The sequence below is a fragment of the Numida meleagris genome, chromosome 1 (genome assembly GCF_002078875.1).
Source record: "Numida meleagris isolate 19003 breed g44 Domestic line chromosome 1, NumMel1.0, whole genome shotgun sequence".
Classification (NCBI taxonomy): Eukaryota; Metazoa; Chordata; class Aves; order Galliformes; family Numididae; genus Numida; species Numida meleagris.
This window is the reverse complement of record NC_034409.1, coordinates 130,556,159-130,572,814: the sequence shown is the minus strand read 5'-3', so window position 1 is coordinate 130,572,814 and position 16,656 is coordinate 130,556,159. Positions and strand designations below refer to the sequence as shown.

The 16,656-nt window shown below is 42.5% G+C and overlaps 1 protein-coding gene across 2 annotated transcripts in view; it reads left to right on the top strand.

The window, feature by feature from the left end:
- AFF3 (AF4/FMR2 family member 3) overlaps positions 1-16,656 on the top strand; it is a 328,318-nt gene that overhangs the window by 285,401 nt on the left and 26,261 nt on the right. For both annotated transcript variants that reach the window (XM_021413240.1, XM_021413250.1), the window contains exons 11-14: positions 1,778-2,830; positions 5,300-5,424; positions 8,717-8,918; positions 11,154-11,281. In XM_021413240.1, coding sequence (XP_021268915.1) covers positions 1,778-2,830; positions 5,300-5,424; positions 8,717-8,918; positions 11,154-11,281 — 1,508 coding nt within the window. The remainder of the gene's footprint in view (positions 1-1,777; positions 2,831-5,299; positions 5,425-8,716; positions 8,919-11,153; positions 11,282-16,656) is intronic.

Genomic DNA, 16,656 nt, shown 5'->3' with positions numbered 1-16,656 from the left:
TACTTAAAGAGGATGGGATGTAACAGAAAACCTGGAAGATTTTTTTGAACTTTCAAGCTGCCCTCACTCTGGCATATAATTATGGGCAGACATATATTTTTTCTACACATGCTTTTGATGTATGTGTTTTTGTGAAATATATCTCCTGAACACTGCAAAGACCTCCACATATAGTGAACCTTTTATTATATGTGTAATAAGTCCAGTATGTACATTATGAATGGCACCAAATGCATCCATCTCTACACTCAGCAGCAATTAAAAAAAAAAAAAGTTTATTTTACATAAAGAGTTAAGAGTCTTAAAAATATATCTTCATCCAAGAGAAATGCTCCCCACCCATTTTCAAGATTTACAACTCTGGAAAGAAATTCATCAGGTAAGATATTAGGGAGTAAGATTAAGAAAAAATAAACTCAAGGCCATCCAGCAAGATTCCCTTAGGTACTGACTAGCTGAATAATGAGTAAATTAGACACTTCAGAGGGAGGAGTATTTGTATCATATGAATTCTAGTGTCTCACTGTTCTGCTCGTTTTAGGAGCCTTTGTTTCCTGTAGAGCAAATACAGACCTCCATGGGTGACTCAGAAGGCACTCTTCACTATGAAGGAAGCCTGTGTTGCCTTCAGGCACCTCCTTTTAATAAAAATTCCTTTAAGTTGAGACTCTCTTAAGTTAGGGACTGTGGATATTCTCTCCTGAGCAAACTTTCTTTCAGAGCATGGGTAGTTTTCATGAGCTATAATCTAGTTGATCAAATTTTGGTTCCAGTTCAGGAAATTAGTGTACTTTTCACATTGGGTTAGAATGTGGTTTAAAATATGGTTGGCCATCCACTCCACCTTTTTTTCCTTTCCTATTCATCTTATTGCATTCAAATTACTGAGTGCAAGAAGCACTAGAAAACACTTTGCACATTGTTCTGTAATAACATTTTCTGAGCTGTGGTTACATTTTAAATCATAATTATCCCACCACTTCACTGTCCAAACACCATTATATTTTAGATGCTCTCTTATAACTTGATCATGTTGTGACAGGAACAAAGAGGAGAACTAACAGCTACACAATACTTACCAAATGAACACTTGACAATACCACCACAGAGCAAATGTTTGCATGATCTCACAGGATTACAACATCAATACCAGGGAGACTATACGCACAGCCTGGTTAGCGCTCCCCCCGCTCTATGCCTCTTTGTGTTGTTTAAATACTTATTGTATTTAATGTGGTGGTGCGGGACACAAAATATACAAACCTAGCTTTCCTGCTAGGTTAGCCTCAGCCATATCCCTGCCTTGTTTTCCACCCTTCCTATCCCCATTATATTTTCCTCTGTTTGGAAACTCACGAGTGCTTCCCAGTAAAGCTGAAGCCAGTGTGAAACATCCCAAAAAATTATGACTCACAGAATCCGTCCTCCTTCCTGGCCTCCTCCAGAAACCAAAAACATCCTGCCTCCTGGGGCATGCCTCCCATTTCCCAGCCCTGTCGCTGAACCAAGGCTGCCATCGGGGCAGCGTGGGGCATCCTCCTTGGCTGCTGGCCTGGCAGCCTTACCTTTCCCACTCACAGCCAGGGCCATGGAGTGCCATGAGGCATCATGGGGTGCCATGGGGTGCCGCAGAGATTGGGGTGGCCTCTTGCCAAGGGTAAAATCTCTGTGTTACAAGTGTCTGGTGGCACTGGTGTTTTGGTGTTCCTCGGGAGGCCCTGCAGGTGAGGGCAGCGGGACTCGCTACTAAGCATATTGCCATCTGCTTCCCTTTCAGCCCGAGCCACCCTCGTCTAACAAGTGGCAGCTGGATAAGTGGCTGAATAAAGTTACCCCACACAAAGCACCCATCCTGACCCACCATGACGGCTCGGCCCTGGAAGCCCACCCCTACTACGGCCACGTGAAGGCGGAGCGGCAGGAGGACGAGAAGACCCCAGCCCCCGGCCCAGCTGAGCACCGCGGCGGGGAGAGCCGCACCGCCGCTTCCTCCTCCGCCACCACCGTCGGGGACGGACCGCGGCCCAGGACCGCCAACAAAGCACCGGGCAGCAAGGGAGGGCGGCAGAAGTCACCTCCCGCCGCTGACAGCGGGCCGCCGAGGAGGGCAGCGGGGAAGAAGGCACCGCGGCGGGCCGAGAGGACCTCCACCGGAGACAGCTCCCACTGCCGTGGGGCAGAGGAGCCCGCCGGGAGCCACGGCTTTCTGGAAAGCACCGGCGGCGAGGCGCCCAGGGCCCGGCCCGGTGGGAGCGTCAGCGGTGCGGGCTGCAGAGCAGGGCACCGCCGGGAGCCCCGCTCGGCCTCGGCTGGGGAGAAGAGGCGGGCCCGGGGGCCGAGCAAAACGGCGCCCAAATCCAAGGAGTTCATAGAGACCGAGTCCTCATCCTCGTCGTCCTCCTCCGAGTCGGGCTCCGAGTCGGAGCGGGAGGAGCGCCCGCTGCCCAAGGCGCAGGCGGCGGCCGGGGCAGAGCCGCATGCCAAGGACTTGGGGACCGGCGCCGCCAGCAAAGCCCACGGCGGCTGCAGTGCCTTTGGCTCCATTAATGCCAGGACTAATAGTGAAATAGCAAAGGAGCTGGAGGAACAGTTTTACACCCTGGTTCCTTTCGGTAGGAATGAGCTCCTGTCTCCTCTGAAAGACAGTGATGAGGTAAAGTCGCTGTGGGTCAACATTGACTTGGCTCTTTTGTCCAGGATTCCAGAGCGTTTGCCCGAAGAGCCGCTGGCAATGAGCGCCGGAACAAACCAGGCGGCCAGCATCCCGCAGGGTAGTAGTGCTGACCTCCCTGCAGAGAAGGGCTTACCGAAATCTAGAAGGAAACGCAAGGTGAGCTCTGGGGGAGTGGGGGTGGCCACTTGGGGCGGGGAAGGAGGGCATGGCCCCAGCATCACTCACTCCCGTGTTACTACTCAGCAGCATGCCCTCGCCAGGCCTTGGCCCCACTCACCACAGAGAAATCAGCAAAGCCTCTGGGGTGATGAAACGCCTGGCCCATGGAGATGGCGTTGGCTGCTGGCACATGGCTTTTCGTGCCTTGGTAAAAGCGAAGTTAGATAGCTTTCTCTCCTGAAGCTTATTGCAAAACCGGAGAGAGCTCTTGGAGGCAATGCTTAGTTTGGCATAGGGAATCTAAGTGTCTGTCTTGACAGTCTGCACGGTATCGCTGCATATTTGAAAAAAGGGAGCATCCTTTTTCCCCTCACATTGACAACAAGGGGCAAGTCCCTCAGTCCCTGCAGGCAACCCAGCTCAGCAGGGACTTACCTGGCTCTGCAGCTTGCCCTGCTCTTACCTCAGGGCTCCCACACCAGCGTAAGAACTGGGAGGGTACCTGCTGAGCTGTCCCGTCCCCAAGCAGCACCTCTGTGGTCCCGGCCTTCTGGTCACGTCCACCCCTCTGCCATGCCGCTCCTGAACATTTTAAGAGCCACCAGGTGCACCAGCTTTCTCTCGATGAGGAGCCCCCTACACCCAAAGGCTGCAGCTGTCCATCAAGGATGCTTTCCACTCCATTTGTGACAATCTGACCCCAGAAGTCACTTTGAACTGGAATCGCCATCTGCTCATTTTCTGAACAGTTTTACTGTGCAGTCATCTGTCACCGTCTGAGCTATCCTACATGTGCAGACCAATCTGCACGTTTCTTGGGACCATTTATCCAAGGTGGTCTTCCATTTCTTTCTCTCTCTTCATTTTTTGTCTTGTTTTTTAAGCACCTGAAAGTATTTTTTATTATCTGACTTATTCTGGCCACTGGTAGAACCCCTGCTAAGCTTTGAGATGCATTTATTTGCATTTTCTTTGGGAAGTAGCATGGAAGTAATTGCACAATACAAAGTGATGGAGGCTGGGTCAAAGCAGGGCAGAAGCAAAAGATTTACATTTTGTGCTATAGGAAATTTCTGTGTCGTATTGCCAGCCCATGCACCCAGAAGGAAACAAGAGGATATGATAGAAGAGCAGAATAAACACAGTCGTTCTAAAAAAGCTTAATTTGATTTTCTGTGGCACAAATTATGTTTTTGTCTTCTATCTGAAAGCATTGCTGTTGTTGGAGGTTTTATTGTTATAATAAATACAAGGCATTCCTGGAGTACCAAATTGCCCCTCAGCCTGCAGTAGGACTGTCCCTGTGATAACTGCCATGCAAACACACAGTACATGATCTACCTTCCCAGAAGACTTACAGAATACAACTAACAAGACTAATAAGAATGGATTATCAGGCATAACTGCAAAATTAGAAAGAGGTCTTTATCATTTCCACCTCTGTCATGATCTAAAGAAGATGGGGAAAGTAAAGATGGAAAAGGATGGTTAAGCACTTGAGGTGTAAGACCTTCACTCCTATGGAGCCTGAGCTTTGTTAACCCCATAGCAACAGCCGCAGTGGCAGCGAATACCAGAAAATGTTGCTGCCACACAGCAAAGCACTAAATACAGCATAATCAACAGGTCACAAGTAAAACTCAGTCATCACTGGAAATGGATAAGCGTTAGAAGTGGTAAGGGATCTGGACATCATAGGAAGGTGGGAAAACAGAGCCACTGGAAACCAGTGGTGTGACATAAGGAATGTCAGACAAAATCAGATAGTGGCAGAAAACATGGATTATATTCATATGAGTAGGCCAGATGTGGCCAGGATGCAGCACCAAGCAGTGGCACGCAGTCATCTACTATGCTTAATTGTTAACATGCTTGCTAATGTGGTTTTGGCCATGTGATTTGGGCCAACTTCTGTTCTTCCAGACACTTCGTGGCCCCATCTAGGGACCACGTCACCTAAGGGCCCTTCCCAAAAGGCAGCCTGAATGTGGCATACCCTAGTTTGAAGGAGGAGCAAGCTGAGCACATGTATGCAAGCTTTTCCTTGCCAGTTGGCCTCAGTTGTTGATCAGCCAGTTGCTGATCTGTTGTATTTACTAATGCAGGGAATGTCACTGCTGCCAAGGAAAGAGAGGGAGAGGCAAGAGGAATGAGGTTGAGCACTAGGCAAGAGAAAAGCACATAGGAGATGGGCAAAGAGGACAATATAAGGAAAAAATATCCTAAGGTGCAGGTGGGAATGTGGTTGAAATGATTCACGTTTTATATTCTACTCCTTTGGCTACACACTGCCTCTTCAGATGTTAGTTTTTTAAGACGTGAACCAATCTTCTCTCATCCTTGTTAGGTATGTGCGTAAAGAAAGCATCAGAATGTCAGAAAATACCAGCGCCTGTTTTGTCAAAGTACTTTCAGATGTTCAGTAAGTGCAAAACCTACAAGATTATTATTTTTCTCTTTATTCAGTGTGAGAATGAGGAAGAGTACAGAGACATCAAGAAGACTCATTTAGAGCGAGAGAGTTCTTCACGATTAGCTGCCTCTGCCCACAGCATCGCAACAGCAAATCACTGCAATATGAATGAAAATAGGTAAGCATTTTCCTTCTTATTTACCACCAAGTCATACAACTAGTTGCAGTTTAATGTCCTGTGTTATTTTTGCCTGTAATGCGAGTTATTTTTTAATTACCACATTTTATGTTGAAAAATTGCCCAGTGCATTCTGCTTTCTTCTGGTTTAATGAACAAGTTAGCAGCTCCTGACACATTTATATGCTTGCATTTTGTCATATTGTGCAAAGTTGTTAGTTCAAGTGTGATGCTCGTGGAATGAGTAATTATAGCTAGGGTAGTGCACTTGTCTGATGTAGATTCTCAGACGCTGTCTTGTAGGCACCAGTTCACATGGGCAGCCATATTCTCTTTCCTTACAGTGTTACGAGTTTCAGACTTAAATTTTGACTGTATGTCTGGGTTTAAACCTATCAACAGTGTTTAGATTGAGAAAAATATTCATAATGATGCCTGAAATACTCAGTTGCAGAAGACATATGAGATCTGATGTTTTCAAGATTACAGGCAGTCCGTTCTGTGTAATTGGTAGGCATTTTAGGACAAGGAACTTCGGCTTTAAAAACAATCAGATTTTGAAAGGATGCAGAGCATGAAAAATATGATGAATATTTAGCTGTATGCTGGCATGGTTTGTGCACACAGACCCCTATCGATTTCAGATCAATCATCCTGAATTTTTCTGGAGGATGTCTGGTCAAACTTAGATATCTTGTTCGAGTTCAGCTGCATGCTGTTTAGTGCACACTGGTCATCGGTATTTCAAAAAACAATAATTTTCTGTCAGTATTAGGGTATATCTTAGGGTGAGACTGCTAAAATTAGAGAATATTTCCATTTATTGCAGTAATTATTTCTATTGTTCACATTGCTGATGAGTCTGAGCAATTCTTGTCATTAGCACTGGCAAAAAATCATGGTGAAGACAGATACGTATACTGCTTATTTGAAAGTACGCATTCGATTTCTTCATCCTAGTATAAGGCACATGTTTCATAAAGTGAAAAAAATCATGGAACAGTTTATTTTACTGTGCGTGAATGCACTCAGACACACCGTTCCTGTTACCACTCGCTGTGTCACAACGTTAATTCTGAGCTTCCTGAAAGCAGGGCAATAATTTGCATTTCACTTAACATTGTGTTCAGTACTCCTGGTAGTAACTGTGCACTAAAGAAATAAATATAAAAAAGAAAGTCTTGAATATTTGCTTCTTAATTCTTCCTTCATCTGCCCTGCTTCCAAGAAGTTTATGTGGTTTATGCTACTGTAGGTCATGCACAGATAGTTATGTCAGCACAGCTGAGAGCTAGTAGCAAAGAGAGGAGCAAAACCACCTTCAGACGTGAGAATTTTATACTGTGGAGCCTAATATAGAATCTTAGAATCATTAAGGTTGGAAAAGACCTCTCAGATCATCTAGTCCAACCACCAGCCCACGGACCATGTCCCTCAGTGCCGCATGCACACGGTTCTTGAACACCTCCAGGGATGGTGACTCCACCACCTCTCTGGGCAGCCTGTGCCAGTGCCTCACCACTCTTTCTGAGAAGAAATTTCTTCTTGATATCCAACCTGAACCTCCCCTGGTGCAACTTACAGCCATTAGCAACATACAACAACCTCTCCTCCTATGCATAGACTGAGCAAGGCCTTGTTTGATGCAAGAGGCCACAGCATCTGGCAGAGTAACCGGAAATATCTTGCATCTACATCAGGTGCCACTACCTATCAAGTCCCAGCAGACTAGAATGTGCTGTGTGTTGTTTTGCACAGCTTCTCAGGATAACAGGGTTGGGCTGTTGCAGTTAGACTGCTCACAGTATGTGTAGGTGGGCCCCAAGTAAAGTGCCAGGGCCATGCAAAAGGCCTGCCGCACAAACAGGAATTGCAGCTAGTCCTCAAGCTCTGGGCCAAGCTTTTGAGGCTTGGGTACACTTCCAGGGAGCAATGGCTTCTCTTGGATGCTGTAGTCCTGCACTTTGACAGTGATGTATAAACATGGCTAGCCAAGGCACGGTTTTATGTTTGAAAAAGGGAAAAGAAATAACAGAGTCAGCCTGCACACTGAAAATAGTGCTAAAGTTCTTATTTTTCTTGGAGGGAAAAGAAGAACGCAGATGTCCATTTTACACACCCCGATTCCTTCATTCATAAACAGCACTTGGTCACTAAAGCAAAACAGCTCATGTTGTACTTTAAAAGTACTACACTGTGGGAAACAGGAAAGGTTCTGAATTATGATTCATGGCTTCTATCACAGCTAGTTTTTAAAGACGTGCCAGATAAATGAACAAACGTTTGATAAGAGCACATTTAATTAGCTCTGTTCCCTGAAATGATGTGCAGAAATAAAGTATATTTTGTACCATATTCCTTTTTGCGATTCCATTAAGTGTATACTGTCTGATACAGTAACTATAAAGAAGTGAGAATTGTCCATAAAAAGTAATAGGCTGAATAAAGGGGAATGTGACAAGGGAAGGTATTGTGTTAAAATTGTCTGTCTGACCTTAATCACAGTTTTCATCTTAAATGCAAACCATCTCCATAAAAGAATGCTTATCTTGTGTGTGTTGCTTTAGAATTATCAGACACATATTTTCTTTAAATTAGTGCATCTAGAACTTATTTTGGAGATATTGTTATAGCTTGTTAGACTCCTCATCCAAAGCTTCTCTCATATAAATGAAAATTGAAAATCTTATATAGGTTTCTTCTTTAGAATATAGACCAGCTCGCATTTCTCTGTGTCTGCCATTCGCGTATGTTTCCTTTTATCTGCAGTACCAGCCTATCTTTCTTTGTCTTTAAAATCGGTGTTAGATCAGAATAAACACTGCTACCAAGGGCTGGCCATTGAGCACAAAGACAACCCAGTCATCTTTAAACACATTTCCTCTTTTAGTTCACATATGGCTTTATTGCCGTGGCTTATAAATTGTCACCTCTAATAGTGAAATAGGGCTCCATAACCTAAACTTACACTTCAGAGTCTAATCTTCGTCTCCGGCTATCCCTTAAGAGATGGTGAGCAAGTGGCCATTTATCTCTGTATTTTTTTTCAAGTACTCTGATACAGACTTTATATTAACTCCAGAATTACAATTTGCCTTGAAGGAAAAGAGGATAAACATGATACAAATTTGTAAATGAACTCTTGGTCCCAATACTGTAAGCTTGTTACCAGATACCAATAGACTTTATACTGCCAGCAGGTTTTAAATTCAAAGTTTTGGTAATATATAAGACATTTACCTTTCTCAAACCCAGCTTTGTGACACTCCATTACTGTAATTTCCATTTCCAGTTTGGCAATACCAATAAATAAAAATGAGAAAGTGCTTCGGTCACCCGTCTCTCCCCTCTCTGATGCATCAAAACACAAATACTCCAACGATGATTTAACTTCCTCCAGCAGACCTAATGGCAGCAGTCTATTACCTTCCATCTCCTCTAGCAAAAAACATAAGGGTGAAATCCAGTCACAGCCACATCTCGGAGACTTCAATGTAAGTTATACTGTTGTTCACAATATAAAACTCTATCTTGTTATTTTTCATTTTGTATTGAATCTATGATAACTTTGCAGAATGTTATGCTAAAAATTGTGATAATGAATGTGGTACTCTAAGTTCGGTTTTTCTGTTTTGGAGTTTAACAAGGCACAGAAGAAAGGCAAGAAGGCAGGCTGTAAATTGGACAAATAACAAAGTCTACATAAGCAAAAGGTAAAAGCTAGTGGCTCAGGATTAATGGATTTAGGCCTACAGAATATTGCTTGGGCATAATGCAAGGCCCCCACATTCAGAAGTGTGGTGCACTGTGTAATACCTCTGCTCAGCCACTGCCTACCTAAGTGTGCCTGGATTTAAGTATTTCTACTTGGCTTCCAACCAACTTTCTCAGACACTTCTGCTTGCTGTTGACACCACTGAACAGCTTAGCATGAGTCTCGCAACTCAGCTCCACCACAGCCCAAGCATTTAGATGTTTATCCTGTCAGAGAATCTTAATGACACTAAAGGTTTCCAGACTACTCTTCCAGGTAAGGACTTACTACTAAGCTGGGGGCTAGCCACTGTCTTTGAAGTACCGAGAGAGTGGGAGTGGATGTTCCCCATCATTTATCCATGAGCTCTGTGATTAGAGCACTGGACTAAAGAGTCTGCTAGCGCTTCTGGTTGAGGGGATTCATATTTCTCTCACCTCTCCACACAGTATCCTGCCATCCAGCCTACAGGACACTGTGGTTAGAAGATTAAGGACAGAATATTGCCCCTTGCAGCTTTATGTGAAACATCTAGAAGAAGCAACTTGAATACTGTCACATTGATATCCACTGCTGTAGCATCTAGTCAAGTTGCTGAGGCACTCTTCTGCTGCTAGAAAGGCCTGTGCTCCTCTCTTTGCTACAGAAGGTTTTTATAGATTTTATCCAGTGTGTATTTATTTTGAAACGGTATGTTATTTGATACACAAGAGGTTTCAAAACCCAAAGTATTAGTGCCTAAGCAACTTTCAGGAAAAGAGGATACCTGAATTGTACCAGTGGTCTCTTCCAGCCACTTTTGCTGTGGGGATAATTGACCTTTGAGAATAACTAGCCCATAAAGACCTATGTATATACTTAATTGTATTTTTTTTAAGAGTGAAGGGGAGACTAGTAAATATAATCTTAATTTTGGACATTTTAAAAAAATAAGTTGTCATTAGTTACGCATTTCAAGAATATCTTGTGGGTGCCAGTTAAAAGACATTTTAACTTATAGCAGTGGTAGATTTATCTTTTCATGGATTAACTGTAAATTTTTAAACATTTTAACTTTTAAAACATAAGTTTAGAGGTTTATAATCCATTCAGAATTATAATGATATGAGTCTTCACTGGATATCCTGAAAACAATGTAAATTTCTTCACAGGCAAATGTGCTGGAAATCAAAAGTAGAGGTGATTGCTTTATGATCCACACCCTCAGCAAATGAATTTCACTGAGATTTTCTGCATAGCCTAGCAATGCACCATTTGGTCAACATTTTAAAAATCTTTGCAATAAAATTCTTATGTATCTGATCATTCATCTGAAAACTTTAGCCATCTGAAGCGATCTGGATGTGCCATACAGAATATGAGAGCTCATGAACTATAAATGTTAAACACAGCTTCGTTTTATCCCCTCTCTTCATAGGTTATCTAGGTGGCATTCCCAAGTGGTCTCTTGAATTTCTGTCAGGGATCCTAAGCCTGAAAGTAGTCTTTATCCATTTTAACTTTTTGTCCATTTCCCTATTAAACTTCCATCCTCTACCTGAAGGAGAAGTGGTAATGTTTTCTGGCAGTGGTTATAAACCAAGGACAACCCAGGGCTCACCTTGCTCTCCCATGACAAGGTACAATTCTGGTTTGGAAGCTGAAGATTGGAGGTGTAACTTGATCTTCTAAATGACCAAACTGATCTGTTCTTCAATAATTTTGCTGACTCTGTTACAGAATGTTTTGATGATTACTAACAGTTCAGCTCCATTTCATCTGTATATCACATCAAAACTCGAGCCCTTTACAAAGTGCTCTGAGCAGTATCTACGAATTTGTGGCTGTTGGTGACAGGACAGTTACATATATTGCCTGCTGAAATAGTAGAAAAACTAACTGGCAATTTACAACACAATGCAAAGACTATCTGTGGTTTATTAGTTGCTTTTTTGATGTTAGAAGCTCAATGTCTTCTATGCTGTTTGTTGTCTAGAAAGCAGTTCACATCAATTCAGAAAATGTTCTTCTCTGCAATAAGCCACAGACTCAAACAGAGCCTTGGTCACCTCTGTCCAGCACACCCAGGGACTGCAGAAGGACAAAACTTATCTTTGATGATATGTAAGTACAGATAACTTTAAAATAAAGTAAACAATGTAGTTTTCTGCATTTCAAAAGGAAATTACAGTTCGTTCATCAGGAGCTGTGATATGGCCAGTATTATTATAGTAATACCGTACATTGAACAATGAATGAGACATACTCTATAAAGTATTTCATTTATCATCGTAAATTAAGCCACTGATCATCAGGAAGCAGTGAGAACTGGCTGTTCCCCAAGGGTTGGGGAGCCAGGAGCAGAAAGACAGAAACGGCTGGTGGGGCGGGGGCTACGCCAGCGGGGGGGGGGGCAGTCATAGAGGGACAAAACAAGGTGAGGAGGCAGGTCCAAGGTCAAGCCAGGAAGAGAGATCAGGATCAGATCTGGTGAGGATAAACAGGGTCAGACACAGTCCAGTGTGTGCACAATGATGAGGCGGATCTGAGGTCAAACCAGAAAGAAAGCCCCAGTGTTGTGCTGTGGCCTGGCACAAGCACAGCTGTGACAGGGCTGAAGACACAGGCACACCTACAGTGAGCTTGGATAGGGAGTGAAGATTCAGACCCGAGCTTAAATGGATTTCTTTGGCCCATGGACTGAAGAGGAAGATAAGTCAGGGCCATAAAAGAGGTGGCCCTACTAGTGCTTCAGCATTAATTCTGCACACCTCTGACTACTGATAGATACATATTCATATCAAGGCAGGGTGAGAGGGGCTCCCTTCTTGTGTGTCCTTTGGAACAAGGGGAGAGGACAGATGGGAGCCTTGTATCCTCAAGCCTTGACAGCTGCTTCACTTGTTGCAACTGCTGCTCAGAAGAAGGTGTCACAAAGGCAGAGGGAAGAGGAAGCAGCAGTGGCTGACATGAATATCTGGAGGGATACCTGCCCCTCCCCTCCTCCATTACGTCTCTCAAACATCTTTTCTTTCTTCTTCTGAAGATAATTTCAGCTTGTAATTGTCTTCATTTTCTTTTTGGTGAATTTAAACTGCTGGTTCATTTCCCACAGTTGTATATGATATCATATTACTAAGATAAAGGTAAAACTGAAGGTCGGAACCTTAATATCTAGACAACTCAGATTCTTTCTGCCTAATAATATTCTGGAATGAAAATACTGATTTTTCTGGCCAGTGCAGAAGAAGACCTGTTCAAGCTGTGTCTCAGACTGCTTGGAGCACATACAGCTCCATAAGCTGTGTAACCTTGACACACCTTTTGATCTCCCAGAATTTCACCAATAACATCACTTGCACTTATTTACCTAGGGAAACCTTAAGGAAACAGCCCTGTTTTCTACCAGAATGGGGATTTTAATAAATATTACTAATAATAATTGCAGTAATTGTAATGTTCATTCACACGAACCTATAGTCTCAGAGACAACTAGAGGGGTGACAGTATCTCATCGGGAGAATCCAGGTTTCCTACTGTAAGTAATTCCCACAGACTTTAAGAGGGTGTAACTGTATTGTTGTCTGTCAAGAAAAGAAAGCTGGTGAGATTAATTTCTGTGTACATTCCTCGAAGTCAAGAGGAGATGTAAATTCAATAAACGTAATCATTCTTTCTAGTCCTTTTGGAGAAAACTGTCCCCTGTGTATCTATCCTCATTTTTGTTCCTTCTCCTCTTGCCTCCATGCTATTTTTCGAATTTTCCAACACATTTATTCAACAATTTCCATTGAGGAAATTTGAAGCTGTTTAGAAGCAATACCTAAGTCTTCACATCTCTTGAAATACTTGAATCATCTATAATTTACTTGCCACTGTTCAATTTTTCTGCATCTTAAACATGTACATACATGGCAAAAATATATCAGTATACCTGATAAAAGTCAGAATGTAGGATGTGCACATCTGTTTGGATTAGAAAAAATACAGTCAGAAACACCTACAACACAACTATTGTGTCTTCATCTGACTCTCCCTCAAGATGCTGACAAAAAAAGTGGGGGACCATTTTGTGCTTTTTCGTTCTACAATTCTGTCATAGAAAATCTGCTTTTTCTCACCATCTCTATCATCTAAGAGGCCTTTATCACTTGCTTTCTCCATTAGTGATACAGGTGATTTCTCTGGCAGAAATCTTCAATATAGCTATTTCACCTTTTCAGGGAGAGATACAATAAAACTGTTGGTGTATAGTGCCTTCCCATGTACAATGTCCCCAAGCAATTTGCAGCCCATAAACAAAACACAGAAGTTAAATATGTCTTAATTTGCCCTTAAAAAAACAGAAATGTCTAAATGCCTGTTGCGCTAACTAGAGGAGGGAGATTTTCTTGTAATACAACTGCCATCCACAAGCTGTATCTAGGAAACACCACCGAGTGCCAGCTATTGTAGACCTTGATCCTGAAATTACCCATAGAGAAGTCACTGAAATGTAGCAGATTGGTCTGGCTGCAAATGTTAAATGTCAACAAATTTGACTCATGTTAGAAGGATCAAATTAAACATGGCAGCCAATGTCTTTCAAATCCTAATAGTACCACAGCAGAGGATTTGAAGAAATGCAGTACTGTATATCTAAATTCATGTAGTAATCCTAATGGCAACATTTTGTTCAGAATGATGACTATGAAGTATTTCATCTCATAATCCATGAAGTTTGGAATTACTGTAATCTAGCCATGGCTTTAAAGTCTTCATTTTAATCGGACTCTATAGTTTGAAGAGACTAAATCTCTTTTATTCGATTTAAAACAATAATTTTTTTGACCAATCAGCGTCTCTGCTTTAGTCTCTATTTATTTTCTCCAGATCATTGACAACAGCTGTCACTAGCAATAAATTGGAACACAAGTAGGTCAATAAAAAGTATATCTTGCTTGGCAGAGGGTTGTACACACATGCATCAAAATATAAAAGTAAATATAGCTAAGAGTCTTCAAAAGGCAGACAAAATACTGCTTTTCCTGATCTGCCGTTGTTTATTGCCTGCTCTGAATGTGCTTCAAGGTATCCAGCATGGCACATGTATAAGCGACATCCATGCTGCTTCCAGTATTAATTCTTAACAAGATTTCCTGGCTTTTTGGCCATTTCTGACTCTATGAAGAGAACATTTTAAAAGCTACATCATAATGCTTCAAGCCAAATTCAGTCCTGCTGTAATTTCACTGAATGATAGAATTCCCAATAACTGCATTTAGGAACGAAGTCTGTTGTCCTTGAAGTGATAAGCACAGACATGCTGTGGGTGCCCGAGGGCACAGTCTCACACCTCCTCCAAACACTGCATGTGTGGTACAAAAAGAGCAGAGCATACCCAGCTTCCCAGTTCTCCTTATGGCTAAATTCAGAACTTGTTCCTTGGGATTCTTTTCTTACTTGTATTGTGGCTTACCCTTTCAAATTTGGTGTCTGGGTTTGTTTTTTTTCACTTTCATTTATTTTCTCTTTTTTTTTTTCCTGGCCTTTTGGGATCGAAGTAAGACACATTCTGCATTTTTTTTCAAGATTTTTTTTTTATCTTTTGTTGAATGTTCTTTCCATGGATTCAGGTGGTACATACACCAGGCAGCTTGGTACTGTCCCAGCTTTAGGAACGTGTCCTACAGTGAGACAGGATTCCCATCTATAGATAAATCATATGTCCAAGAAATATTCTGGCTGTAAAGGTGTCATGTATAAAGCTCATAAAAAGCTGAAGTGATAACTTCTCACCATATCTCTTAGTTTTGGCTGGGACCCCAAGTCTCTCATTTTCAGTCTCTTTTTCTCTGTTCTTCTTTCTCAGCATGCAAAGAAAAGGTGCTCTTGGGTTCTGACTCCCACACAAGCAGCAGAAGCCAGCTCGCTTCAAAACTGATCAAAATTCCTCAGACTCCTGGTCTTCTGAAGTATTTAGAAAGACTTCTGGAGTGCTGAGCACATCCTCAGGAGCACATTTAAAGAAAAGATATACAATCCTCCTTCTTCTCATCAGCCACCTAAACCTGTCAGATAAACCAATATCCACTGTACTAAGTTCATCACAAATTCATATGCTTTGAAATGTTCCCAATTTCTTGGCTTTGGGCAATTTCAAGACTTCATCTGACCATTCCATTTTTTCCCTCCTTCCCTTTTAACTTGTGGCACTGTATTTTCTTATGCATATGCTGCCCATGAGAAAATAACATTAAGCTCCTACATTGCATACACTGTCTCTGTGATTAAATAAATGAGTTCCCTGTTCTATTTACCCTACACCTTCCCCCCTTTCTTTATAAGGACACCCTCTAAGAGCCTGTTTCAGTGGGAAATAGTTGCTTGAACAACTCTAGCAGGAGATTCACATGAGATAAAGGATTTGTAGCCATTATACCCTGGTCCCAAAGAAAAGCCAGGACTGCAGACTTCATTTGAGCTTACAGGTTACATCTGTCCCCCTCTTCTTCCTGTGGGCAAGTGGTCCAGCACTGCTATGTTTATATTAGTGAACTGTCTTCACTCCCCAAAACAAAGAACACTCACTGCCTCCTGAGAACAGCCCTTGGCGTGTGCTGTCCTCTTGCTGTGCCCAGGCATTGTCTGGGAAAAAGCTCAAAACTATGCCAAGGAGAGTATTAGCCATCAGACAGCATGGATGATCCAATGATTGAGCTAGTATCATTGCTCTACTTATTTCACTAGCACAGATGAAGCCAAGGTTTCACACAGACTGTCACTCATCAGTTTCACCCACACCTCACTCATCAGTCCTGGGATCATCAGAGCTGGCTGCCCGGTACTCCCTCTCACAGAAGGATCTTTTGCCTTTGGTTTGCAGTTGCCTCTAGGGAATTCAGGGTGTATTGCCTGGCATATTAAAACAATGTAAGCCTGGGTAGCTGTGATCCTGTGCTCTCTCCCAAGGTCTGACTGTGTTTCACCCAGCTTCTCCTGGAATTAGTTGATTTCAGAATATTTATCTAACATACAAGAAATGAGGCATAGCTGTAGTTTATCTGCAAGGCTGTAAAGTTTTCTTCCTCTGTTTTTAATACAGGAGCTCAAGTGCCTGTTGTTAATACCTCTCTCCTTCCTCCCTCTTCGCATACACACTTTGCCCTTGCATGTTTTAGGCTAGGTATTGATTTCACGTGAGTATCTTTAAGTCATGGATCCGGGTCATGCCCAGGAATTTGTAGTGGATTTTGACTCTCTCGTCATCTCTCGTATTTCACTACACTGACATTGTTAGTCTGGGGAATTTTGCTTTTTGCAGAAATAGGAACCCCTACTTATTGTATATTTCTTCATTCCATTTAAATTAGAAGCCATTCTTTAATTTTGGCTGCTATTTTTTTGCAACAGTAACTCGCTCTCTAGGTATCTGAACTATTCATCTATTCATCTAATCTAAGCTATTGACCTTGTTATACTAAGCCCATCGAGATAGCAGTTGTGTAGCTGTGTGATTG